Genomic DNA, 25,289 nt, shown 5'->3' with positions numbered 1-25,289 from the left:
TTCTCTCTCGTGTCGTCGCCAGCAGCTGTTCAGGTCTCCGGTCCTTCACTAATATACGGTTCTCTATGGGAAACAGCAGCTTTAAGGATGAACAAGCTTGTGGCAGATAAAGCTACTGAGCGCAGGGTAAGTAACGCAGTACCTGAGCTGAGTGAGTGAATTTCGGATTTGAAGGGAGGGGAGCCCGGGGTCAGTGGGGTCACACTGCAGACAGGAAGAATAGAAACAGCTACTTTATTACAAAGTGCTTCCATTTACATAATCCACGTCCATATGACGTTGTTTGCATGAGGAGTGTCCAGAGTAGAGTTTCAGTGTTGATTTCTGTTTGGTTTAAATGCATTTATTTCACTAAACTTCGCAAAACTCTGATGCTTCTTCCATACAGCCCAACCAGCACTGACCCAACCATTATCTAGGATCGTACAATAATCACTCTGATGTGCTAATACACACCTCAAATACTTAAGACCAGCAAATTGTCAAATGTTCTGGTCACACTTGATTCCTGTGGAAGCAGTAAGGTTGTATTTAGTATGTCAGAGGACTGCATGGATCCTGGTGAAAGCTGTGTTTTCCACATAGCTGTACCTGTTCAGGTATCACCTACATCTCACATGTTTATTTAGGAATGTAATCTTTCCCCGACCTAATTCACGTACCATTATATTGAGGTACTAGCTCTCCATTAAGCACAGAGCAGCCAAGTACCTCTTTTGTCATGTTTTGCATCAATAAATTATGTATTTTTTGTACGTCGTATTAGGGCTGGGCCATATCATCATATATCATATCATATCGTTCACGGTAATACCGGTACAATGTTAGGCAGCGATAAGAAAATGAAATATCGCGATACAATATGAGTAAAACCGCATATGCAGTGCCTTTGTCTTCATACGCACATGGCGGAAAAAGCATGGCGGCGATGGCGAATGAGGAGGGCGAATGAGGAGGGCGAATGAGGAGGGCGAATGAGGAGGGCGAATGAGGAGGGCGAAAGCGGATCGTTGAATGAAACGATGTAGCTTTAATGCACATAAAAAAACAGCTGCTTGTTTAAGTGAAAATACATTGATGTTTTTTGGGGTTTGTTTTGCACTAATTAAGTTGTGGAGTTGTAAAGTATTTTGTCTCGTGTCAATTATATCGTCAGTTATCGTTATCGCAAATTTTCAAATGTATATCGTGATAAATATTTTTGGTCATATCGCCCTGCTCTACTTCCTATATAAATAACAGGCAAACCTCTGGGTGGATCCGTCCTTTATTGATTTGAGAGAGGAATGTTCCCTTTCTGGAAGAAGAAATGGCAACCCTGTTTTATGCTCCAAGGCTGAGATAAAGAGGAAGAGGAAAAGAGAAGCTAGCATCTCCTACCTGCTGAAAGAGTCGTCTCAACTGGACCAGAATGAGCCCTGGGTGGACAAATACTCACCCCGCTCACAGGTCAGCACCTTTGCTTGTCATGTACAAACTGCCCTTCACAACACAGTCCACCCACAACAGCTCAGGTTCAAGTCCGGCATGCTGTCATGAGCTTTCAAGGCCCTGCATAGCACGATGGAGTCCCCTGATGGGAAACCTTCTACTACCCACTCAGGGTCTCCAAGAAAACTGCTCTGAGCTGTCATTTGGCACACAGGACCACAAGAGCCCTTCCCTGACCAGCAGGTGTAGTGAAGCACCACTGTTATAAACTCCAGCATGCAGGTGCAGAACTCACAAGTGTACCCAGTGATGCTGGTCGCCTCTCACCAGGGGTAACTGTAGACTGGAACAGAGTCCAGCCACAGAAAGACCCACTTTTTAATCAGAATAAAGCATCAGGACAGTAAATTTTGATCTGTTGATCAGTTTCAAATGCTTTGGTGTTAGTGAAATTAGTAACAGGTGTGCCAGAGGGGCAACAACGAGACCACTCCCAAAACGAGAGTGGTTTTACAGGTGGAGGTCCCTGATAGTTACCTCCTCATCTTTTTAGTTTTTGCACTAGTTTTGCATTTGTTTGTGCTCGTTGTCTCAACCAGTAACATGAGGTGACACCTGGACCCTACAGAGGCTGTACAGGTAGTCATGCTCAGGATGGCACATCAATACATTAGCATTGCTGCATCTCCCAGCACAGCTGGAGGAGATTCCAGGAGACTGGCAGTTCTTCTAGGAGAGCTGGACAAGGCCGTAAAGGTCCTTAACCTATCAGCAGGGCCAGTATCGATGAGCATTGTCAGAGCTACAAAATGACCTCCAGCAGACCACTGGTGTGAATGTTTCTGACCAAACAATCAGAATTAGACTTCCGAGGGTTAGCCGAGGCCCCGGTGTCCTCTAGTGGACCCTGTGCTCACTGCCTGGCACCATGAAGCCTGATTGGCATTTACCATCCAGTTCCAGAATTGGCACCTCTGACGCCATGTCATTTTCAAAGATGAGAGCAGGCTTAGAGCTGAAAGCACATGTGGTAGACATAATGGGTCTCGAGAACCTGTGGAGAACGTCCCTGTGAAGTCATTCAGCATGACTGGTTTGCTGGTGGTTCAGCGGTGGTCTGAGGAGGTATACCCATGGAGGGACGCACAGACCTCTGCAGGGGAAGCAACAGCGCCCTGGCTGTCATTAGGTGCTGGGCTGAAACCCTTGGACCTATGGTCAGACTGCATGCTGGTGCAGTGGGCTCCTCTTGGTGCACAACAATGCCCAGCCTCATGTGGTGAGAGTATGCAGCCGCTCCTGGAGGACGAAGGGATTCATAGTATTGACTGGCCCCCATGCTAAATGACACAAATCCAAAAGAACACCTCTGGGATATTATGGCTACGTTCACACTGCAGGCGAAAGCGCATCAAATCCGACTTTTCTGACCCTCTGCGACCCATATCTGATCATGGTGTGACAGTGTGAACGGCACAAATCCGATCTGGGCCACTTTGGTATGTGGTGCTGAATACGATACAAATCTGCGACTGCTGTTTGATGGTCACGTCGCATTAAATCCGTCTGTTACGTCACTGACACGAGACAGACGCCGATTATCAGCGCCGGAGAAGACGACGTGAACGCTTCCTGTCCATCCAGTGAAACTGTTGGGAAGACAGCGTCGGAGAACCGTGAACATTTTATTTGTGCTGTATAATCTGCAGATTCTGACAGAAATCTATCCTCTGAAGCACCGCTCCTCTAAAACAGCAGTAAGGATCATTATTAGGCCAAATGTAGATAACACAATAACTTTACAACTTAAAGCAAAAAATGGGAAACGTGAAGTCCGAAACAAGTCTTTATATTAAGGTCCATCAGTCAAACAACACTGTTGGTCTGGGTGTAAACGGAGCGCGTTGTGTGTGACGTCTTCTTTTGCACATGCGGGTGCTTTGAGGGTTCACACTAGAGCGTGTTTGCTGTCGCATTTTATTTGTAGTGTGAACGAGCAGACAAAAAAATCGCATTTGATCAAAAACTCAGAATTGAGCATCAAGACCTGCAGAGTGAACGTAGCCTCAGTTTTTGTTCCAGCTGATGCTGCCAGCGAGCAGCTGTCCATGAGCTCAGTGATGCCCTGTCTGAGGAGGTCTCCCACAACTCCTCTGTCATCTCACTAAGAGCATGCTGTGACATTGCCAGGTTTGCCTGCAGGGGCCATTACAAACTAGCCTGTCGCATCATTTTTCCACTTTGACTTTGGGGTGTCTATAGACTGATTTTGACTTCCTTTAATTCCCGACACGTTACACAGTCAGTGTAGATCTACAGGACGATTTCTCTCCATTGAGATCTGATGCTTTCAATGTGTTCCTTTCATTTTTTCAACAGTATGTTTGTAGGTTTGGCCAATCAGCACTTGGGAGAAGTTCATTTGAAGTTTAAAGGCCTTGTGAGACTAAATCTGTATTAATGTTTATTGTCAGTTGTTGCAGGTTGAAGGTTTGATTGTGTTTGTGTGGAAGATGAACGATCCCGTCCTGTTTGTGACGAGGTATTAACGCTGACTGTGTACTGAGCAGTTTATGCTACAGTGTGTCCATCTGTGTAGGCTGAACTAGCCGTCCACAAGAAGAAGATGGAGGAAGTTGAGAAGTGGATCAGAGTTCACACCAACACAAAGGTAACTACGCTTTTGCATTCTTACACTGAGTGAAGTAATCCCGCTCAAGCAGTTTATGCTCTGATTTTTCTTTGAGTAACGGAGATAATAATGCTTCATCCTCCCCGACAAAAAGAAAACGAGTGATTGCTGGTGGAAAACCAGACTTTCCCTGTGTGGACATGTGGCTCAGCCACAGCCTGAGTTCTGATCATTTTAGGCCCTGTTGTCTGAGGAGGCTGTAAAGTCGGAGATTCAGTTTGAGCCTTTCATCTACAGAGTGGTATTTTGCTGCTGACGGGGCCGTCGGGCTGTGGAAAGACGGCCACAGTCCGTGTGCTGTCCCTGGAGATGGGCCTCAGGGTTCAGGAATGGAGTAGTCCCACAAACCTAGAAGCATACAGCAGCAGTCATGGTGAGGAAACATCAGTCTGTCCTCCTTACACGTGTCAGTGGGACAGTCATCAGCATGAAGATGTTACCTGTAGAAATTCAGTCTGATGACTAAACCTCAGTGCACCGCCCTCACCTGTGCTTACTAATGCAGATTCATTTAACAGGTATAAAATAAGTCAGATCATCTCTGGATAATAACCAGTTTCTGTCTGAACTGGAACAACGAAGAAAGAAATGTTTGGTGTGTTATTGCTGTGAAAGCCTGTTTATTGGCCCGTACGTGGGGCCTCGTTTGTTAGGAAAACACATCTGTGGCTTCCAATGTTGTATTTGCCAAATCTTCTGTCAGCCAAACAGCTTATTCTGCCCCAGGATTGGTGCCTGAGTAAGAGCACCTGTGAGCATGGAGCGGAGCAGTGTGAGCAGCACAGGGGCAGGTCCCAGCTGTTGCAGCTGTGTATGGTTCTTCCACATGCTGCCTGTGTGTTTGATAAATTGTCAGTTGTTGATATGCCTCGTTTCTTCAGTCCAATAAACTGCACTAAACAAAAGTCAGTAGCAGGATAAGCTGGTTGGAAACTTCTCCATGTGTGCGTTTGTGCTTAACCCACAAACGCGTGTTCCTTATGACACCATCGGCACCGTTTAAAGCGACATAAACAGGCTTTCCAGCTGTATCAGATTTATACAAGAAGCATCACAACAACAAAGTAACTGACCAAAGACAAATCTCCTTATTTCCTTACTTGTGCTAAATTAGGACATTTTGGCAAATGTGAGATGTTCCAGATGGAAGTTTATCTTGCTCTGCATGTGTGTTTTTATCTGCACTGAGCAAACCGCTGCTCATCAGGGAGTCTGTAAATGTTAACCAGATAGCACATCACACCAAAAGTCTCGCATGCAGAGTCTGTGTTCTCATATGTGGAGGTGATTACTCCTCAGGTAACCAAATATATAGAGCTGGAGGGTGTGGGGGCACAGTGACAGTGTTGTTCTTGTAACCATCCCAGTACTAACAGAAGACCACGTGCCTGCACTGTAGCATGCAGACTTCTGCTTCTCGTCTCTGATGCTCTAAACTTTTACTAGAGTGGCGAATGAACGGCTTCTCCTCCAGCTCTCAGTCGTCACAGTTCCAGGATTTCCTCCTCAGAGCCAACAAATACAACTGCCTGAAGATGGCAGGTGATGGAGGAGTCACGCACAACAAGCTCATCCTAGTGGAGGTATGACACAGAGACTACTCCAGTGTTTCACTGCTGTTCATTTCAATACGACTGTACAGCTGTGGGAAGATATTATGGTCTGTATTTCAGTTTGATTGTTGCTTCATTTCCTCATAGCTCAGGGCTGGAAGGCGGTGTTAGAAATCCCCCGTTGTTCATGGTGATGTCGAAGGCATCTGTTCTTTCAGTGCACGGCTCAGTACATGTAACTGGTGTGAAAACGGCGCTACGATTCATCGTCTCGTGTTATCCTCTGGGATTTATTTTGTGTTTTTCACTGGCAGTTTGCAGTGGTCACTAACACATCGAGGAGCTCGTTCCTAAATGTGGGTCTGCGTCTGTAACGTGGACACGGCTCAGCTATGAAAACTGTACAGTGCAGCTAACTGGTCCCAGTACAGACACCGACACCACAAAGCTCTTCTACCACCTAACCACGAGGCGTGTGAAAGAGTAAGGACAGAAGTTACTAATGAGAAACAAAAAGAGCCGTCGGACGCTCACCGTCAACACCAGACTCCCCGCGGTGCACCACAAAGACTCACAGAGACACGAGCAGCAACACAAACACTCGAGTTGTATCGTTTATTTAATGAGTGTTTGAGGACATGCAGAGCACAACAGCAGAGCCCTGTGTGAGCTCAACGCTGCACTTCAGCAGACACGGAGACACCACAGTGGATGTCTGCAGACTCGTGGAGCCCACATGGGCTCAGCCACTGAATGAAAGGTCCCATAGACACCACAGTGCTGCACGTTATCCCTGCTGATCTGTGCCATGCTGTTTTCATTTTTAATGTTGTGGCTTTGAGGGCCTCGAAAAGCGCTATATAAATGCAATCCATTATTATTATTATTAACTGTGGCATATAAACTATATAGTGGTGTAAAGCAGTTATGTTTAACATGCGTACATTTATACTCACGTGTGCCTCTTCAGGATCTGCCAAACCAGTTCTACAGGCAGCCCGGAGCCCTGCACGAGATCCTGAGGTAAGACCTGATCCCAGGACTCTGTGCCATGACAAACAGCTTCACAAACACATGTTCATGTTAGACAGAGGCATCAACAAGTAAATACAACCTGCAGTTTTTAAATGATGATGTTATTTATTAGGGGTAAAAACTATCCAAACACATTACACACACGGTAGAGGAAGTAATCGTTAACTGGTTAAATCATGGATTAACTGCGATTAACAACATTAATATGAAAGCTGAGTTCAGCTTCAACATGGAGGTGTGATTACTGACAGACCCGATGAATCATAAGTTCACTGAAGTAGGTCGCCGTCGTGCCACAGTGAGAAGAACCTGCTAGTCGTTGATGTTCATCACTCTAGAAAAGGTTACAAAGCCACTGCTGAGGCTTTTTGAACTCCGGTGAACCAGGATGAGAGCCAGTGCTGAACCTACCAGGGGGCATCTGTGCTACCAACATGAATCCAGAGCATCATGTAAACGACACAGTGACCTTCTGACCTTCTCTGTACTTCTGCATCAACACTCTCACATCAAAGATCACATCTGTGGAGCAGCGTGTTCAGGGTCCAGTCTTTATCTCCCTGTAGTCACTGCAGCTCTGCACATCACCTTTGGTATTTCCTCTGTTGCCTAAAATCTCTTCCTTTGAGTATAGACAACATCGAGGTGCCCCTCATATCATTGTGACTTATTTTCTCAGTAGAGGATGTGACACTAGGGTGTGCGTGTATTGCAGTGTGTACTTGTGCTTTAGATGTTCGGCTTGTACAGAGGACAGCCCCTCGTGGTTCCTCTGTGCGACTGACCACGCTGTCAGACGCACAGATTGTGGTCTGTCTGTCAGGTGATCAACAACCCAGGACACGAGACAGGCATCCACCTGCATCACTGTCAGCTTTTCACCCATGAGGGCTGGCCTGATGGTATTAAACACTCTGGAAAAGTCCAAAATCACGTCCTCGTCGTGCTAAGCTGACAGAAAGTGTGCTTTCTTTTTGTCATACCTGCAGTTTTTCACAGTTCATTTGTTTTCACACAGCAAACAAGAATCTGTTTCTGTCCTTTTAATGATTTCTTTGAACATACAGTGTTGAAGGTAGGATTACAGAGTAAATACTTAGTTCCAGCAGTACCAGCATTCCTAGTTTACATTTAGGACCAGGTTGGCCCGGTTGAAGCCTTGCTGCATGCGGTGGTCTGTACACTGACTGCACTGTAAGGTTTATAATGTTTGTGTCACCAAAGCAGCGCTGTGTGATTCCTGCTCTCAGATTCTGTCCTTGTGTCTTTCAGGCGTTTTGTGAGGACCAGTCAGTGCCCCCTGGTGTTCATAGTGTCAGACAGCCTGAGTGGAGACAGCAGTTCACGCTTTCTTTTTCCCAAAGACATCCAGGAGGAGCTGGGCATCAGCAGCATCAGGTTCTGGAAACTGTGAACATGATTTGATAACCAGCTGTTACACACACTTCATCCTAGGGATCTTCAGATCTTGGTTTCACTGAGTCTGTAGTTGCAAACCTTGTGTAGTCAGAGCTCGATTTATTAAATAAGCAGCTAATTATGCATTCAGACCCTGGAATGAACCATGGGAGGATGAACATGTGGATGCACAGTGCAATGAAATCAGACCACACGTCTCAGCGCGCCCATTGCAGCAGGAAAAGACGGGGCGGGAGGCCACCTATAGGCATCCCAGGGAGGGGCAGCGGTTATTTCCGGGGGGGCAAGCCCCAGGCCCAGCTACAGCTACACACACAAAGGCCATTTGCTCAGTTACTCAGTCACTCACACTTAACCCCCCCACCCACTGATGACCCAAGTCTTTGGCCCATCTGCACACTGTGTCCCAACACCAGTCGTCCACTCAGTTACAACAGACACACAGTAAAGGGACAAGACAGACTGGTCTGGATCTGGGACAAACTGCACCAAGCAGCAGCTGCTCGCTCACCTGGAGGCCCCACCCAGTGGGCCTGTGGACACCCACGAGCCCCCCAAGCGCAGACCAGACATCCCAGTGTGGGCGAAGCGGCCAGGAAGGCGCAGACCTTTACATGCTTACTGGCAGTCTGACTCTGGAGGCATCTACGTACCAATATGAGGTCACATTAAGGCGCCACCTAGTGGCAACATTAAATATGCATACAGTTGTATGTATGTATAATCATGCATAAAATTACACATGATTTTAGCTGGTGATGCACATCAGTGTGCTTAGATGTTTAGTCTGTAAACGACGCAGCACCCAGTTAGCGTGCTGTTGTGAAAACAACCACGTGACCACATGACTGCTGACCTGTGTCCACACGTGGTGTCAGAGAGCTTTCACCGCTGCAGCTTTCGTGTTTGACTTCAGCCCTGAAAGAGTCGATCGTGACTGTAACATCTCAAAGCCCAGAGAGCTGTTTGTGCTCCTCTCGTTGTATAACAGCGTTTACATGTTTGTGTTATGATTCCATTTCACACTGACCTCTCCTGTGTGTGTGTGTGTGTTCGTGTGTGTGTGTGTGTTCGTGTGTGTGTGTGTGTGTGTGTGTGTGTGTGTGTGTGTGTTCCAGCTTTAATCCAGTGGCTCCAACTGCAATGATGAAGGTTCTCACTTGCATTTCAACCCAGGAGGCAGCAAAGGTGAGACTCTGTTCACATTCATTTGTATACGTCTGTGTTTGTTGTCTGCATTGTATTTGTGTGCTGTTCTAAGCAGAGTTGTAGAAGCACGTGCGTCCCAGACCAGACGCTGTTGGAAACACTGTGTTCAGGAAGCTCAGGAGATATTCGCAGTGCCATCAACAGCCTCCAGTTCTCCTGTTTGGCCACTGATAGCTGTAAGTGTACAAATACATGTTAAATTGACTATAAATGACTGTTGATCCTAATGATTCAGTTTATTCTCACTAAAACTTTTCAGGCACGTCAGTGGAAACAGGTTTATGGAGGACAAAGAAGGACAGGTCACTGTGCAGAGCTGGTTCCACAACAAGTCAAAGGAAGAGGAAGTCCAAACAGGAAGAGGAGCTCGCCATTGGAGGGAAGGATGCCGCTCTCTTCCTGTTCAGAGCACTGGGAAAGATCCTGCACTGCAAACGTTAGTCACTCCCACTTTCAGCTTCCTCTCAGCTGCTTTTGTCATCTTTGCAGTGGCAACAGTAAAATGTCTGATCTTTGTCAAAGCTTACACATTTATCCAAGTGAACAAACTCAGCTAATAAACACCCACTATTTTCTTTTTTTATGTCTTTAACCCACTGACTCTCCCACTGAGCAGGGTGGAGCAGGGTGGAGCAGGGTGGAGCAGGGTGGAGCAGCTGCTGGGAGTCACATTTTCAGTTAAGGGTCATTAAGAGGCCCTGCTGTATAATTTTAGGTAGATAGTAGATGAGTGGGTGTGAGCCAATCCTCAGTCACAACAACATTTACAAGAACATTAAAATCATTGAATCAAACCCTGAGGAGGTGATGAGGTCACAGCTATCGGAGACAGTCACTAAATAAACGATTACATAATGTGATATATTAGAGTTATAACAAAATAATAGATACAAAGAGTAGTAATTATAAATATCCCAGAATGTTACACAGATTCAATGTATACATCAGACTGTACCATCTCTGCAGCACATGCAGAGATGGTAAAGGGTGGGAGGTACTGTCCAGCTCTTCCTGATCTGACACCACCTCAAGAAGCTCCAGCTCCATGCCCACAGTGTTACTGGCCTTGTGGATCAGTTTGAGTGTGTTGGGAGTCACGACCCTCAACCTGTGGGGTTGCCTACAGATTCAGTGTTGAATCTGAAGAACACATTCGACCTCCTGGCTCTGTGCTCACGCTGTCAGCTCCTCTGCTGTCCTGTGGGTCGGCATGTGCACTAAAATAAAACGCATGCTGACAATGATTTTGTCCACCTGCTTATGTTCTGCCATAATTTCTGTTCTGTTTTTAATATAATTGGTCTGTGACTAACTTGAGTGAACAGTAGGGGTTGAGAACGCAGCCCTGCAGGGATCCAGTGCTGAGTGACTTGACTGGACCAACTTTGGGGGAGGGCTGGGGTTGTGTGGGAGGGGTGGTCTCAAACCAGGGAAAGAAGCAGGTGAGCTCCTCTGCCGGTGTGAGGCTGCTGTCAGGGGTTGGGGGGCACTGGGCTTGGAAGTCGGAGAGGGCCTGGATGCCTGTGAGACCTGGTGGGGGTTGTCCGTGAAGGAGCCCTCTGTCCTCCCCCTGCAGGCCTCCTCGGCCCGTTTGATGCCCCCTCCTCAGGTTGGCTCTGGCTGTGCTGTACAGAGAGCTGTCCCTCAGACTGAAGGCTGAGGGACAGCTCTGAGCAGAGCCTGGACTTTTCTCATCATCCAGGTTTTTGGTTTGGGAAAACCTGGATAGTGTTGGTCACTGTCACGTTGTCTCCAGGTCCAGCTGTCCGAAGATGAAACAGTCCTGAGGAGAGCATCATCTGGACATGTTTTAATGAACCGGAGGGTGGAGGGGCTCCTGAGGGTGGTGTAATTCAATTCAATTTTATTTATATAGCGCCAAATCACAACAAAAGTCGCCTCAAGGCGCTTCATAGATACAGAGAAAAACCCAACAATCATATGACCCCCTATGAGCAAGCACTTTGGCGACAGTGGGAAGGAAAAACTCCCTTTTAACAGGAAGAAACCTCCGGCAGAACCAGGCTCAGGGAGGGGCGGGGCCATCTGCTGTGATTGGTTGGGGTGAGAGCAGGAAGACAGGATAAAGACATGCTGTGGAAGAGAGACAGAGGTTAATAACAGATATGATTCAATGCAGAGAGGTCTGTTAATACATAGTGTAGGCAGGGATGAGGAGCAGCGAGAGGCCTGAGGTTACTGTACACATGGTCCAGTGTCCTGGCCCCTCTTGGTAGGACAGTTAACATGTTGGTGGAGTCCAAGACCCCAGCAGCAATATGGACGCCTGCTGGGTGCTCTCTCAGCTGTCTGCTGATGAGAAGTTGGAGGTGGTTGAGTGCTGAGCTAACGTTAGCATTGGAGGGGATGTAAACTATGGTAACTATGGCTACCATTAGTCCCCGACTGTCTCAAAGGTAGATAAATGAATGGACATGGCCTCTATGTCTGCAGTCCTGGAGTACAAAAGCCCCCACCCCTTCCCTTTGTTTCGGTCCTGTGTCCTCAGACACACACCTGCGGGATGGCTTTGAATCTTTTTTAACATTTTATTTGAAGAACTTGATGAAGTCATCAAGTTTAAAGGAGAGCTTGGCTCATCAGTGCTGAAGACAAACCTGAGGTTGTCCTCGCATCAGTGATGAGTAGTACCAGGTCCTACCACAGAATACAATAGCTCTTTATTGTCATTGTTCATTTACAATGAGATTGTAGGTGCTCCACCAACTGTTCTGGAATAAAATCTAAATGACAGACAGCAGGAATAAATGGCAAACAGGAGAAATCTGTACAATCAAGAGGGAGATGTACAGAACGAGAGGGAGGCACACATTAATGTTTAATGTAAGAAAAAATGCAGAACATTATGTTTAGAGGAGAAGAGACACAACACAGTGAAACCAGGACCTGAGTCTAGCTGTGAAACACAGGAGGAGGATGTAATCACAGAGCATCGTCTCACTGCCTGCTTGTGACTTCAGTCACTCCGCGCTGACTTTGCTTAATAAATCACATGAATCTAAATCTGCTCAGTCAGTTTGAAACATTTTATTAATGAAGAACAAGAACCGTGTTTTTCCCTGGTTTGCTGAGTGTAGTTAGGGGAGCGTGCTTGCTGTCAGTCCACCTGCTGTTTCACCTCTTTATCTTCTGCAGGAATGAGCATGTGGATACTAAAGCTGGTGCACTGTGCCTGTGATTGTCATTGACAGGAGAGAAACATGAAGGTGCTGACGGAGCTGAGGGTGGTTGTGGGCGTGGTCTACCATCCCACCTGCTGCATCATCACAGAGCAGCCTTACTAGTCGACCCTGAGGTGCTGATCAGCTGTTGTATTGATTTATCTTTACTTACAGGAGCATAAACAGTCTGCTGAAGTTTCCTTTGGTCTTTTCTTTCTCTTGTCAGCTGGTTGTTGAGCGTTCTCACATGTCCGGAGAGTTCTTCAGCCTGTACCTTCACCAGAACTACTTGGACTTCTTCTGTGAGGTGGAGGATGTGGAAAGAGCCAGCGAGTATCTGTCTGATGCTGATCTTCTCACTGCTGATTGGACGGTCAGTCCTAACATCATTCTCATTTCTGTGGTTGTTATTTCATATTATTGTAACATGTCAATGTGGGGAACCAGCAGCCCGATGCAGGAGCTCGGTCCCTGATCCTTGGAGTCCCGGCAGTGGGCAGTACAGAGATCAGATGATGAACCCGAAGATGTGCTCATCTCTGTGCTGACACTTCAAAAGGGAACTAAATGAATGAATGACATGGTGCCGGTGAGGATGCTGGCTGTTAGTTGGCGTCCTCCTCATTTTTGCATTTTTCGTATGTTTTCAACACTATTTTTTTTTTTAATCTTTTGGAAACGTGATGCACTGATCACCTACGACCGAGACTCTTACACAGCCCACAGCATTCACTATCTGGGACCACGCCAGCAGACTGGAATGGAGGCTTGTCTCGTTACGTGATTGGCAAAGAGCCTGATAGCTGATGAACAGACGGCACTTCCCAGCATTCTTCTAGCTAAAGTCCAAACTTTGGAAAACAAGCTGGATGTCTTTATTTTTACAGAGACATGGCTTACTTCACTGGCCTTGGCTGTTGTTCCTGCGGGCATCTCCACTCACTGCGAGGAGAGGAAGGTGTCGGGGACGCTGGGAGGAGGTGGCGTGTGCACACTCACTGAGCGATGGTGTTTGGATAGCATAGCATCTTTATTTATAACGCACTTTACATCCAACAATGTTGACCAAAGTGCTACAAATATAAAACAGAGAGGAAACAGTTTAAATTACATATAAAATATCTTAAAATTAAAAATAATATATTTTCTTATTAATTATATTAAGAGACATCAACAAGTCGTGCTGTGCTAAAAGCCAAGGTAAATAAATATGTTTTAAGACGTGATTTAAAAACAGATAAGGAAGGTCCTGTCTAACATGTAAAGGCAACTCATTCCACAATTTTGGTGCTGCCACAGCAAACGCCCGACTCCCCCCGAGCTCAGGATTAGTCCTGGGCACGCTCAGGAGGAGCTGGTCTGCCCACCTGAGGGACCGGGAAGGATGTACAGTTTGATCTCGGACACTTGATCAGAGAGTTTACAGCTGTGTTCTGTACTGCTGTTTATATTCCCTCCCACGCCGACACAACGCTGCCACGTGACGAGCTGTATGATGTCATCGACCAGCAGGAAGCACTACACCCTAAAGGGGCTTCCACTGTGACGGGCGACTTCAACAGAGCCAAACTAAAGAAAGTTCTGCCAATGTTCTCCCAGCATGTAGACGCTCCATCGCTCAGCCATAACATCCTGACCAGCCTTCGGCAAATCAGGGAGCTCCGGGCCAGATAACATGGTGCTTTCAAAGCATGCACTCATGAACTGGCAGCTGTCTTCAGACATGTCACTGCTTTTGTCTTTAGTCCCCTCATTTGATGGACCACCATCATCCCCAAGAAACCTAATGTGAGCGGCCTCATTGGCCCAGTAGCGCTCGCCGCCATTAAGTAGGGATGGGTATTGATACGATTTTCACGATTCCGATTCCATTTTTGATTCTGTTTAACGATTCGATTCTTTATCGATTCTTTTAAAAAAGGAGAACACTAAGGTCGATTAGCTTAGAACTTTGTTTTATATCTTCTCTTTGAACAAGATAGAAATTTAGCAGTAACATGGCCTTACAAACCCAACAGTGAGATCTTAAGAGATCCAGCCTACGGCTCTTCAATGGGGTGTCACAGGGTCCCCGGGGAAAACAATTGTAAATGTAAAATAATAAAATAAATATTCTTCTGTAGCAATAACAAAGTATAACATAAATTATTCTGTAGCAATTACACAAGAATATCCAGTAATGTCCCTGCCTACAATTAAACACATTCACTTACTGAAAATCATCTGCTGTGGCAAATGGCTGCAAGCCTTTGGCCACAAACTGAGTCACTGCTCGGTGACGTTCGTCTATCCTGGCCTGAAAGGAGACGCTACCGGCAGACTGCAGCGAGAACTGCCAGCATCTGAGCCAGACTCTGTCTGTCTCATCATGGTCACTAAATGCACAGTAATGGCAGGTTTTGTAATAAGGCAGATCGCGCTAACATAATATGCACTGTTAGTTGATTATTTACCTGCCGCATTAACGGGAGAGGACGTGCGAACGTTACCGCTGCTGCTGGGTTGAGATTCACGAGTCCGGAGCAGAATTAAAAACACGACATCCATTTAAGGTCATCGCGTGTTTTGTGAGCAAATGCTTTTGCATATTCGTAGTGTTTCCTCCCTTAAATGAAATATCTACTTTGCAAGTATTGCAAGTTGCCCTGTTGTCATCCGTTCTCGTAAAGTATAACCAAACTTTTGAGCGTTTGAGCCGCCGTGTTTCCTGCCAGGTAAATGACGCTCCGCAACGTGGTGACGTCATTCGGGGCGACTGGAATCGAGAAGGGAATCGTTTCCAAAAATGGAAAACAATTCCAAGGAACTGAGACAGTGGGAACCGGTTCTCAACAAGAACCGGTTTCCGATACCCATCCCTAGTTATGAGGTGCTTTGAGCGTATAGTGAAAGCTCACATCTTCACGCTCTGCTACACTCAGTCCTTTGCCTACAGGACAAACAGATCAGTCGCTCTGCACACGGCCCTCTCCCACCTGGACCATAAGAGCACACATGCTGTTTATTAGCTGCAGCTCTGCTTTCAGTACTATAATTTCATCCAGGCTCAGCATCAAACTTTGGAATCTGCACATCAGTGACTCCTTATGCACCTGGATCCTGGACTTCCTGACAGACAGATCACGGATCGGCAGTGTCACATCTTCTCCTACCAGAAGCTTCTTGTTGACTTATGACTAAACTGACAATCAGCCGGTCCAGGTGGAGATGAGTGCTGACAGAGCAGAGGTGAGTGCCCTGGCATCGTGGTGTCAGGACAACAACCTGCTGCTCAACGTCAGCAAGACCAAGGAGCTCATTGTGGACCACAGAAAACTGCAGGGTGGAGGAGACACCCCCATTTACACTGAGGGGACAGAGGTGGAGAGAGTCGGATGGTTCCTGGGGATGAACATCAGTGAGGATCTGACCTTATCACATCACGTGGATGTAGTCACAAAAACAGTGAAACAGCAGCTGTTGTTTCTGCATCGGCTGAGATTTAGCATGGACTCCAGACTCTGTCGATGCACCAGCAAAGTATTCTGTCTGGCCGTAGCACGACCTGCTGTGGCACCTGAAACACTGTGGACCACCAAGCTCTATGGAGGGTGGTCAGAGCAGTGCTGTATATCACCAGGTCTGAGCTGCCAGCATCCAGGACCTCTGCAGGCAGCGCTGTGGGAGGAAGGCCCAGTAGATCCTGTTTGATCCCAGACACCCAAACCATCCACGCTCCTGTCAGGCAGGAGCTACAGGAGAATCCACACCAGCAGATTCGGGGACCGTTTCTACCCACAAGCCACCAGGTTTGGGCAGCGGTTTGATCCCTCTGTCGTCTCTGCTGGAGTTTAACTGTGAACATCTTGGGTCCAATAATCTGGACGGTTCATATTACAGAAAACCAAGGCAAGAACCGTATCGCCTCTTCACCTAAAGGCCCTTTTCCTACAGTAACTACTCGGATCGACTCGGCACGGTTCACCACATTCTTCAGGGTTTTCCATTAGGTCACAGTACCTGGTCCCAGGTCTTTTTTTTAGTACCTGAGCAGGTACTAAAATGTGACATCATCAGACTGCATGCCACTGATTGGCTGGTCAGTAGCGTCAGTTGGCGAGTCACGAGAACTGCCCAAGTTTTAATTTTTCCCCTGAGTGCGACGAAACCCACAGACTGAGCAGCAGGTGTATCCGTGATTCAACGTTCACCTTTTTGGTAGCGCTCGTCTTCCATATTAATTCCACTGCAGGATGCTTGGACACGTTGCTATGGCGACAAGCACACAACCTGAACGTGGGCGGAGTGCGACTCTGACTGCAGAAAGATAAAGGCTGTAAAGAAGCCTCAGCTGGTTAAACTGTGTTAAATACAACACAAAGTTAGAAGTAAATTAGTTTAGTAAGTTACTTCAGAGAGATAAACATGCCAAGGAGCAAACACTGGTCCTCAGCTCCCTCCTTTGTTCTCACATGTTGTTTTAAAACACCAAGAGGATGATGGTGATGGTAAAAAGCACACAACCAACAGGCGAGGTCACCATGGCAAATCCAATCTGCCCTAACCCTCAGTGTGACGGGATTACACCTGCTCTCAGGTCCAAGAGTGGAAGCTGTTCTGTTTTTGTTGCTACAGCAGAGCTGTAAGAGGCCTGTAGTGTACTGCTGTGTGTGTTGGTGTGCTGTATCCGTGTCTCCTGTATGAATGGCTGTCTGTACTGTTTCCAGAATCGCAGCGTTTTGGGGGATTATGGGTCTTCAGTGGCCACGAGAGGCCTCCTTCACTCCAACTCTCAGCTGGCGTCTGTTGGCTTCAGAGCCCTGCACAAACCCAGCTGGCTGCTCGTCAACAGGAAGGTGAGTGACTGAGATCAGATGGTCACAGCATCAGTGGAGCTCAGCTGTTAAACATTTAGTGTTACTTTATTATCTGTGACAACCATAACTAGTTCAACATCTACTTCCAATCTTCACTCACTCATCAGCTTCTTTTTGTGCTGTGACTTTTCTCTTTTCTAACTTTTGGACTATTTAAACTGTTCAGCTTGTGTCAGTAAAATCTGACAGTATTTTCATGGAGGTTCATGACGCGGCTCTAAATGCTTCTACGTGTTTTCAGCTACAGGCACCATTCAAAGTTGATACCAGGACAGTGTTCCAGTTTCGTGCTTCATCGTCAGCTGCAGTCAGAGACACACTGAGTGTGTTGGGATTTGGCACTTACAGTAGGAGGAATGATCGAGTTCATCCTTCCTCTTCATCTGCTGCTGAGCCCATATTTTGCAGCCATAATTTTACCCACAATTCATAGAGCCACACTTCTTCTTTCAAATAGCTCGTCTCTCCAAACTAACAAATGTAAACATTTCGATGAAAGTGGATCCAAGCAGGAGGAGAACCTTCTAACTGAAGCATGGGGGAATATTTTAGTCTGTCTGAACAGCAGGACAGACCCTGTTTTTGTTTAAAGTCCTCTGATGATCACATGTTTGACATCAGGAACATAACAAACATTCGTTTGTGTAGAACTTCTTGGCACTGAGTTTAAAAACCATTGGTTAGTGTCCTGGATTTAGAAGCAGTCCATTGATGGCTGCACCAGGCTCAGTAAGAGGGATTTGTCACAGAGTAACATGATGTCAGCCATCACTGCAGCTCAGCTGTTGGTAGGAAGGGGAACAATAAACCACCCAAACCATATCTGGCCCTCTGTGGGAAAGTATTTGCCCAAAGACCACAGTGACAACGAAACGTCTGGAAAAATATTCTGTGAACTGAAGAGTTCAATTTATTTTGACAGGTTTGAGTCACAGCTGGTGCAGCACTAACATGGCATTTGATAAAAACAGCGTCGCACCAGTCAAACATGGTGGTGGTGTGCTTTGCATGGCTTACTGTAATTAATGAAACATGAAATCTGCTCTCTACCAGGAAACTGAACGAGAATGTCAGATAGAAACAAACCAGCAGGTTCACCTCTGAATGCCTGACGAAGACACTCCAGGACCTAACAGTGTTTTATGCCCAAACCCCATCGACATGAAGCTAAACAGGCTGTTCATGCTTAACAACCCTCCAAAGCAGCTGAATTCAAACTGTAAAGAACAGTTGGCCTAAACGTCTCCACATCAGTGTGAAAGACTCACTGTGACTTATCATAAAGGCTTGATGGCAGCTATTGCTGCAGTCCGCCTAGAGGGACGACTGCCAGTGAAGATGCTATTAAGCCCAGTATGTGCAGGTGTCCTCTGAGTGGGAGAAATTTAGAGCGCTTGCTCTGAAGGAGATGGTGTGTAGCTCCAGGACACTCTTTGGTCGTTCATTGTCAGATGCAGAGCCATCAGGTGATCCACACCCTGGTGCTCTACGAGCTGCGTTGGTCTGCTCTCGGGTTGTTTCCTGTATCGCTCTTTGATAACAACGAGGATATTTGTTGCTGCAGAATTCCTTCCAGTTCTCTTCTAGAAAGGGAGAAAACCACTATGTTAAATTAATGGAGGGGTGGTTGCAGATTGTAATGGGGGGGTCCTCCCAACCCACTGTAGTGCAACATGATCCTACTGTCTCTGTATTCTTGTTGAGAGATGACCAATGCCACAGTAGAAGGTGTTTGGCTCCCTCTTGTGGCAGAACCGGGTGTTGCGGTCCAGGGGATGTGCAGCCTATGCATGCATGGGCGGCACATGTTTGACCAGGTGTCATGTGGCTGGACACCGCTGAGGCACTTCTCTTGTGGGAGGTGCTAGGCCGTCCTCTTCCTCTGGGGGACCAACTGTCTGTGACTGGGGGACCCTGAGTGGCAGTAGGTGGGATGTGTTTTCTACACCAGTGGGTTTTGGATACTGTGATCCTGTGGAGCTGTCTGCAGGGGATTTTAAATGTCAGCATGCTGGCTGGTGCCCAGTGACCTGGACAGACATGCAGCGAGTGGGTGGAGGTGTGGGCACGGCCTGGGTCTATGAAGGCACAGCTGCACGGCGTCTCCCTCTTTCTTTTTCTCTTCACGCTGCCGTGGCAACGGTGGTGCCAAAAGGGCCAGCGCCTGGATGCACTCATCAGAGATGTCACATGTTTCCTTTTTCAAGAACACGACAAATTCAGCCACCTTACCTCGCGTCTGGACGATGGTGCTGAAAGCCCTCTGTGGCTGCTCCAGTGAGGTGGAGACGTGATGGAGCCCAGCTCCTCCCAAAGCTCACTGCCATCAGTTGAGCAGAGTTTGTGGTCCCTCAGATCTGTCAGTCCATGTACACTTTTCAGTTGGACAGTTTCACCAAACACTCGCCCCCTTACAGCCCTGCAATGGCTCTCTGAAACAGCCTCTCAGCCACACACGGCTTCAGTCCCCTGTGAAGTTTGGAGCGTCACAGTGATGTTTCTTATTTGGATCATTGCTCCTGTACAATAAGAGTGTATTTTTCAGGGGATGCAGTTTGATGCAAATCATTCCAAACTGCACATAGTGACCAGTGATGGTGTGCTAACTCTGCTGTTGTCCCTGGCAGCACTGGGAGAACTGTGTGGCTGCCCAGTCCTTGTTCCGGAGCTTTTGCCTGACTCCGGTCAGCCTGCAGACTGAGCTGCTTCCATACTTGGCCAAACTCACCAACCCTATGAGGAACCAAGGTAAGGCCCACGGGTACACGGGGGGCTTTCAGGGAAAACCTGTTTTATTAAGGAGTGGAGTTTGCAGACAGATGTTCGTTTGTGCCAACAAAATGAGCTGTTGTCACTGATGTCACAGCACCTCAGTAGAAGTGTGACTCTGCAGCATCACTCGGAGCATCCAAACAACACTGACAGCGCTCCAGTTGTTCCACTTTTTGTCATGTTCCACTTTTAAAATGGATTAAATTCACTCAAAGCACTCAACAGTTTGAAGCACGTTTCCCTTTATCATACGTGCAGAATGATGGAATAAGGCTGGAACAGGAGAAAATGCAGCACATGAAGCGCTGTCAGTATTTTCCAGATGCACTGCAGTGTAGCAGTGACACATGTAGTGTAATAGTAGTGACACAGCGTTAGTCAAGCCTGGGTCCTGTTTTCACTGGAAACTTTCAGTATAACAGTTTAACAATACCTGAAGGAACTTCACAGTATTGTTACCTGAGCACGCTGACACTGAACAAATATGCTTCCTGGGATGTTGTTTGATCTTTTTAACCAGCTGCTTAAAGCCCTCCATTGCATCCATGTCGCTGCTCAGTTCCAGCCATAGAGAGGTGCAGCAGTGATGCTCAGCTGGGCTGGTTGTAGTTTTTGCCTTAAAGAGCAAAGCAGGTTTGTTTCCACCTGTCACTGTTAGCTGTGAGCTCATCAGTGCAGGCTCACTGCTGGGCTGGTGTGCTGAGCACCTTTAATACATCACGTCACTGTATCCATAACTCAGTATGATTTATTTAATTGTTTTTGTGACTTGTGTGAAAATGATTCCTGATGTTCTCACAGACAGCACAGCTGTGTGGCCTCCTTACAGAGCTGAGAGCCGAGCATCATTACTGTGAGAATCACATGTTGAGTCAATGGTAGTTGTTGCAGTGAATTGAGGTATCACTCACATACCTGACATAATGTTAACGATGTTAATGTGCTGAGCACAGCTGTGGACTCATGTCTGTGCTGCTCTGTTCCTACAGACCAAATAACATTTATCCAGGATGTGGGGCAGATGTCACTGAGGAGATTCTCCAGCAGGTACCACACTCTGTTTACTGTCAAATAGCACAGAACAGAATGTCTTTATTGTCACTACACAGTTGTAGGGGAGCAGGTAGAACAGGAGTAATTAGACTGAGGGTTGGATGACTGTCTTCTTCTTTTCCAGCTGTTTGGTCCTTGTTGCTGTTCTTTCTTTAGTTTCCTGGAACATGTCTGTAGGTTGGACGTGGTGCGCTTGTTTTATCAGCTCTGTTTGTGTGGCTACAACAGGCTGAGGTCATCATAACTGTGATCAGACCGAAGAACAAATGTTTCTGTTGTTGTTTTTAACAAAGTAACAATGTATTCTGACAAAACAGTAATAATGCTAACAGAACTTTGTGTTAGTTCTACTACAGCTGCTGCAGTATTCATATTTGCTATTGTTACAAATGTACATGTTTTAAGAGTTTTCTTCTTTTGTCTCTTTAAAGTTCTAGTTGTGCTCCTGTTGGCTGTTACTGTGGATACTGTAACACATCATAGTGGTGTCCCGTGTCAGTGACCTTACGTTTTAACCTGATCTATGACCTCTGATGTTTGGTTTGCTCTTGTGTGTCCAGATTAAAACCAGAGGCTCTGACGGACAAAGAATCAGGCGAGCTGGAAATGGACAGTGAGGTGGAGGAGAAGGAGGAGGAGGTGAAAGAGGCAGGTGGTGCTGAGGAGGGTCTGCCAGCCAGCCAACCCCAGCCCACCTTAAATCAAGTCCTCCTAGAGGACGAAGACCTGACCATAGAGGAATACATCAGTGACTGAGCCCTCTGTGCTGTATCCACTGATACGTTTGTGTGTTCTAGAGGAAGTTCTCTGCTTTGTGAATAAGTTAAAGTTGGTACTTTTCTAAGTCACAAACCCACGGTGGCCCCCAGCGTGACTCCCAGCAGACCCAGCTCCCTCCCCAGTCTGATGAGTGTTTCTGCCTCTGGGGTGTCATCATCTGTTTGTCCCTCAGAGCCTGCATGTCATCCTGTAGTTTTACACAGGCTGATAATCCTGAGGATCATTCATCGTTACAATAATCTAAAAATCTCTCAAAGTGAAGCTAAATTATTTGGTTCTGTCAGTTAAACTTATTATTTATTGGTTTTGCTGAGTGACTGTTCAGGATCGATGACTGTTCCCCGTTACAGTCTGTGTTTAGTAAAGGATCAAGTGTATGAATAAATGTAAGAAATGAATGTAGTCTTATTGTTGGACGCACACACACCTTCTTTCAATATTTATTCAACAGTTTCTAGTGACGCTCTGCAACATGCTCCATCTGCTGATGGTGACTCATTGTCTACAGGTGGACCAACACACTGAACTCCTCCATCATAAAGTTGACTGCGTGAATGAAACAACCAGAGTGTGATAGCGTTGAAAGCAAATGTGGACTATTACAGAAACATCTACAGGTATAAAAACACAGTATCATGTGCAGCATCACAAACTGTGATCATCCTACACACCTGTCAACAGAACCTGTTTCACCTGAGCACCACTGTCAGTCACACGGTGCTGTTAGCATCACGGATGTGCCTTTACATCGATGTATTTTCATGTCATGCTTATCGCAGGCTGAAGGAGCCAGTGCTGAGTGCTACATCTGATTACCTGTTAGTATATTTGTTGTAGAGAAATGACCGAAGTGCTGCACTCTGATTTACTCAGGTTGTGTTGGACAGAACTAGGAGACGTCTTGATGCTCAATCATCCAGGTAAGGAAATCCAAAGGTTGATTCTGTTCATGTGGACGTTTCAGTGGGAGAAATGTTTCATCATCAGTTCCTCAGTGATCACAGAACCACACAGGGATACTTCCCCACACTGAGGGCCCAATGGATTGGGCCATGGAAAGTCTTGGAAAAAGGTTTATGAAAACATGGATGACCTAACAGCGCCACACACGGGAAACTTAGGCTTTGTTTTTGTACAATGAGAGGAAGTGGAGCCAGGTCGTCATTGGAGTTTACTGGCTGATTCATCACAAGAAATGTCAGTTGCAACCGCAGACTTTAATATATTGAAGAAGTGTTTTGTTTTAAATAAAACTTTTTTTTTTTTTTACTAATGCTGGTGGTTGTTCATTAAACTTCATTTGCAAATGTGACTTGTTCAGAACTAATGATGATTGTTGGCAAGTTCAGCACAAGGAGCTGGGTCAGGTCACCTACCAGTGCGAGGCCGGTGGTTTGATCCTCGGCTACTCCAGTCTCCAAGATACTAACCCCAAATTGCTCTCTGGTGCATTAATGGGACTGAATGTGTGACAATGTTAAAAAAGGTGCTTATATTTGAATTGGTGAGTGAGATGTTCTAGTAGAAAAACACTATATCAGCACCATTTACAGGGAAACGACTAACCGGGATGCTAGTTTGGTCCTCACGTCTCCGAGTACAGTTTACTCTTAACTCATGTTGTTATGCCGTCATTGTGGAGGAAGCAAAGAAAGAAAAAATTATATGAAGAAATATTCTTGGGTACATTATCTACAGAGACATCCCCCCCCCCCTTTTCAGATAAGCTTCTCTTCCACGTTAAAGAAGTCTATAACAATATCTGTAACCATGTTTTTACTGCACAATCAACAGAGTCTGACACAGCCGTCTGATACACTCAACAGTAAAAACTGAGAGAAAAAAAAGGGAAAAATATGTCTTTTAATAACAACTTCTTTCTTTATGCTGATTCTACATTAGGGTAGAGAAACCTCAACACGTTGCAGCAACACGTTGCTTCTCCTGAGCAGAGCTGTGTGTTGCCTCAACAATGAAAATCATGTAAATTAAGATGAGAAATTAACTGATTGACTTCTGTAAATGGATCATATTATATTCAGAGGTGTTTTTAAGGTATGAGTGTGTAGACTTATAATAAACAATACATGATAATAATGCTGGTTAATAAACTTCCCAACTAGACACATAACGATGAACTGGAGAGTGCAACTTTTATTTCTGTGCTGAGGTATTTCATCTTCATGCGACTACTCGTTAAAAACGATGAAAGAAGACTGTGTAAACAAACATAACCAGTTAATATAAAAACCAGTTAATCTGACACACCGGAAGTAGTTTCGTGTTGGCGCGTGCACTCTGCTGGAGGTTTCAGACGCGGTTGGTCGCTGCTGGGCGAAAAGCTGTTTTTGGACTTTTTAATGTGTATTTTTACTTTCTTTTTTCCGTCTCCGCTCTAACTTCGCAGGTTTCGCTCTGAAACTAAAGTTTCATTAAAACGGATCTTCATCCGGGTCGGAGCAGACTCAAACGCTTACCTTTGTCTCAGGTTCGCAGGTAAGAGGAAGTTATTCAGAAAACCGCATAAATTTTGACATTTTAAAAACACTTCATATGTTTAATGCACGTTGTTTCTGTCACATGTCGTCTAATAATCATTTGTATTCTTTTGCTTTGTGTGTTTAGTCTCTGCTGTATGATAGTTTCGTTAGCCTCCACTTAAAGTAATGTAGTCAAGCTAGCCCCCACGTGCTGCAGCAAGAGAAGTGATTTCAAAATAAAAGCGGCGAGCTGGCCAACGTGATTTCAAGATGAGCAACGAAAAAGATGAGATACAGACTCCTGCATAAATGCAACAAAGGAATATAAATGTATGCAAAGGTAATAATTAGAAAGTAGCATTGATGCACATAATAAATAAATAAGACTATGTCTTGATGCATTCTCAATCATCCAGGAAAGTAAATCTCCAAAAGTTGATTCTGTTCATAGTAGAATCAACTTTTGGAGAATAAGACTATGTGTTAACATTAAAAACAATCAAGTAGTGGTTTCTGAGTTCAGTGTGGATGTGGCTGGAGAGTAAAAACGGTTCAGGAGTCGTCCTGTGTGAGTTAGGTCGTTTGGAGGTGTGGCCCCTGATTGACCTGAGGTGCGTCTGGAGGGCAGGGGGTCAAACAGGTGGTGAGTGGGATGTGAGGGGTCACCTGTAACAGCCCTAGTTTTCCTGAGACAGGAGGAGCTGATGATGACCTCAAGTGGTAGCAGAGGGCAGCCATTGATTTTGGTCAGTGTTAATGAGCCTCTGCGCAGCCTCCTTGTTCTCTTTTGGCCCCTGTGTACCAACACCAGGCAGGAGGAGAGCACG

General features: G+C 46.1%; 1 protein-coding gene across 2 annotated transcripts; it reads left to right on the top strand.

Annotated features, from left to right (window-relative positions):
- Nucleotides 1-31: 31 nt before the first annotated feature.
- On the top strand, nucleotides 32-23,294 carry rad17 (RAD17 checkpoint clamp loader component). 2 transcript variants are annotated; one of them, XM_084947369.1, is made up of 16 exons: nucleotides 32-126; nucleotides 1,243-1,449; nucleotides 4,031-4,102; nucleotides 4,361-4,496; nucleotides 5,570-5,706; nucleotides 6,647-6,699; nucleotides 7,984-8,109; nucleotides 9,249-9,318; nucleotides 9,395-9,515; nucleotides 9,599-9,775; nucleotides 12,552-12,655; nucleotides 12,748-12,894; nucleotides 17,228-17,356; nucleotides 20,005-20,125; nucleotides 21,139-21,196; nucleotides 21,763-23,294. In XM_084947369.1, exons 1-16 carry the CDS (start codon nucleotides 88-90, stop codon nucleotides 21,956-21,958), a joined length of 1,893 nt encoding a protein of 630 aa, XP_084803495.1. In that variant the 5' UTR covers nucleotides 32-87; the 3' UTR covers nucleotides 21,959-23,294. The 2 variants fall into 2 exon arrangements, with proteins under 2 accessions (XP_084803495.1, XP_084803496.1); XM_084947370.1 differs by lacking the exon at nucleotides 32-126 and having other exon boundaries at nucleotides 1,337-1,449; nucleotides 4,014-4,102.
- The last annotated feature ends 1,995 nt before the right edge of the window (nucleotides 23,295-25,289 follow it).

This window comes from Perissodus microlepis, chromosome 12, assembly GCF_051167445.1.
Source record: "Perissodus microlepis isolate ML-2025 ecotype Zambia chromosome 12, ASM5116744v1, whole genome shotgun sequence".
Taxonomy (NCBI): Eukaryota; Metazoa; Chordata; class Actinopteri; order Cichliformes; family Cichlidae; genus Perissodus; species Perissodus microlepis.
The sequence above is the reverse complement of the archived record's forward strand: the minus strand, read 5'-3'. Positions and strand labels throughout refer to the sequence as shown.

Excerpts from the sequence above, each read along its gene's own strand:
- rad17 (XM_084947369.1), top strand. The coding sequence starts at position 88 with ATGAACAAGCTTGTGGCAGATAAAGCTACTGAGCGCAGG. Across the intron at positions 5,707-6,646 it reads ACAAGCTCATCCTAGTGGAG|GATCTGCCAAACCAGTTCTA; the intron begins GTATGACACAGA and ends GTGCCTCTTCAG. Across the intron at positions 6,700-7,983 it reads GCCCTGCACGAGATCCTGAG|GCGTTTTGTGAGGACCAGTC; the intron begins GTAAGACCTGAT and ends TGTGTCTTTCAG.